The sequence below is a fragment of the Pteropus vampyrus genome, unplaced genomic scaffold (assembly GCF_000151845.1).
Source record: "Pteropus vampyrus isolate Shadow unplaced genomic scaffold, Pvam_2.0 Scaffold594, whole genome shotgun sequence".
In the NCBI taxonomy this organism is placed as follows: domain Eukaryota; kingdom Metazoa; phylum Chordata; class Mammalia; order Chiroptera; family Pteropodidae; genus Pteropus; species Pteropus vampyrus.
The window spans coordinates 19,814-22,236 of record NW_011889375.1 but is presented as its reverse complement, the minus strand read 5'-3'; the positions used below and the strand labels follow the sequence as shown (position 1 = coordinate 22,236).

The 2,423-nt window shown below is 67.4% G+C and overlaps 1 protein-coding gene across 1 annotated transcript in view; it reads right to left on the bottom strand.

Moving 5' to 3' along the window:
• The window catches only part of LOC105308588 (ATP-binding cassette sub-family A member 13-like), a gene marked incomplete at its 5' end in the record, with an annotated part of 87,537 nt that overhangs the window by 80,376 nt on the left and 4,738 nt on the right, over nucleotides 1-2,423 (bottom strand). The window contains 2 exons of the mRNA XM_023525674.1: nucleotides 488-565; nucleotides 2,184-2,423. Coding sequence (XP_023381442.1) covers nucleotides 488-565; nucleotides 2,184-2,423 — 318 coding nt within the window. The remainder of the gene's footprint in view (nucleotides 1-487; nucleotides 566-2,183) is intronic.

The following is a 2,423-nucleotide window of genomic DNA, read 5'->3' as shown; positions in this document are numbered from 1 at the left end:
GGCCAGAGTCCAGCTTCCTTCTCTGCCTCTCTGTCACCTGTAAGAAAACCACATAAACCTGCAAGAAACCCGCGTCCGCCCTGGCTTCGGGGCTCGTCGTCAACCTCCCGGTGTACGGGAAAACACGATGGAAGTGCAGGGCCAGCGTGCTCTGCTCGCCGCTGCTCAAATCTAGCTCGAGGGCGGGCCCGGGAACCGTGGACATGGAGGAGGGCCGGCACGGGCGAACGTTGGCACGTGACGGAGAATCAGAAAGGGCGCCAGGGAAGGCGGGCAGAGGCCCAGGGAGAGACCCCAGCTCGGCGAGGCTCGGGGGTGGACGCGGCGGGACCCAGACGGTCGCCAAGCTGGCAGGAGCGTGTTGGGGCTGAGCGCGGGCTGCTGGCCAGCCCGGGCAGTGACGGACGCACGGGCCGGGTGGACGGTGGCGGGCCTCTGCTCTGCAGCAAGGACCCGCGTCTCTCAGAGCCACCGATTAAGAGCGAACGTCCTTACCTGCCTCCTGCCCTTCCAGGAAGGTGATGAAAAAGACCCCGTGTGCGAAGGCGGTCGTGGACAGCAGGCACTGCGGGGCAGAGGGGCACGGAGGTGGCATGTTACTAACGACCCGGAACCGGCCGGTCCACGGCGCCGAACCCACGGAGAAGCCACGACACGCTCCGGCCGTAACGACGGCAAAGCGCAGCCAGGCGGCCGCTTCGACGCCGGAACCCGGAGGGCTAGGCCCGACGCCGGTCCACCTGGAGACGCGGCAACGAGCCAGTGTCCCACGCGAAGAGGAGTCGTGTCCCCCGACCGCGAGGCTTCAAGTGTCACAAACGCAGCGTGCTGCAGACGGAAACGCGTCACGCGCAGCAGCGGGAAATGGGAGGGAGCGGTTCACCGTTCTCACCGCCGCGGGCCTGGAGCCCGCTGCAGCCGCGGGCACAGTGGCGCCGTCCCGCAGCAGCGGGGGGACCGGAGAAACACGATTCTGTGCCCAGCGGAGAGGTCCTACGGCAGAGGGAAACCTCTTGGAGAAGGACCGCGCAGTTAAAAACGTAACGTGCCGAGTTCGACTTTTTCCCTTGGGAGGAAAGAGCTGTGCACGCGGAAAGGGAGCCCACGGGTGCAGGACCCGGCGCTGTGCGGCCGGAGTGCGGGCACAGCGCCGGCGCTGGAAACCGTCACCACGTGCGGGAGCGTGCGGGGCAGGGGCCGAGGGGTCCCTGTCGCCACCACTGCTCTGGGGACGATTAACACGGCCACAAAATGATGCTCATGAGTTCCTACGGCCGCGACGTAAGCGGATCGAAGCTGGCGAGCACCAGTCAGCGGGGAACGGCCGAGGGTCTGGCAGCGCTGCGCGCCACGCGTGCGCACCCACGCCCGGCCGGCTGGGGGCTCCTGGCGCTGGAGACAGACAACATGTCTGTCACGGGGACACCTCACCGTAAGGCGGGAAACGAGGAGGCGGAGAGGGAGCCCCTCCCGGCGCCGAGGACACACGGGCTGCCAGACGCCGCGCCCCTAAACGCCCCTCGCCGGCCCTGGGGCTCGAAGGGTCCAGATTCTCCCTGGTGACGCCAACCGAACCCCCCAACAGACTGCATCCCGAGGGGGGCCAAGCCATGAGCGGATGCGGAGGTTCGCAGCCGCCCCCAGCTCGGGGGGAGGGGGCCGCTCCTCGGTGACCACAGGGTGGGTCCCTGCTGTGTGGCCCGCGTGAGCTTGCCAGGCAGCAGCCACGACGGGGGGCCCTTCCAGCTCCCCCGTCCTGCCCTGCAGACCTGAACGAACGTGACCTTTCTGGGACGAGCATTCTGAAGGGAGGAGCGAGTCTGGCGTCGCTGACAGATCCTGCCGCTTAGCGGGATGGGATGCACCACCCTCCAGGAAAAGCGCTTATTTTTTATCTCCAAAGTAGCTTTGTAAATCCATCTCTGCCCACGTGTGACGTGGAGCCGTGCGCCTCCCTTCGGACACCGCCGACATCGCCACGGCTCCAGGAGAGCCGGGCCCCCTCGCTGGGCCGCCGGCAGCAGAACCGGCACCTCCTGGACACTCGGGCGCTGCCAGGGCCGCCCGCGTCTGTGGCTGGGACGCGGCACAGGAAGCCCTCGCGGGCCCGAGAACGGCACAGCGGGGCCGCTTCCTTGGGTCGCAACGGTTTTGACCGTTCACCTTGCGGACGACGCACTTACCAGAAGCGTCTGGGCGGCAACGCTTAGCTGGTGGCGCAGGACCAGCAGCACGACGTAGGGCAGGAAGCTGACCATGTAGAGCAGGCTGGCACAGAGGGCGGCCGTGTTCGCGTGGCTGAAACACGCACTCAGGAGGTAGCTGAGCATGGCGACCGACACCGCGAAGTCCAGCAGGAACAGGAAGACCAGGAAGGCGTCGCTGTGCGCGAAGATGCCGCTGGCTCTCAGCACCGCGGCCAG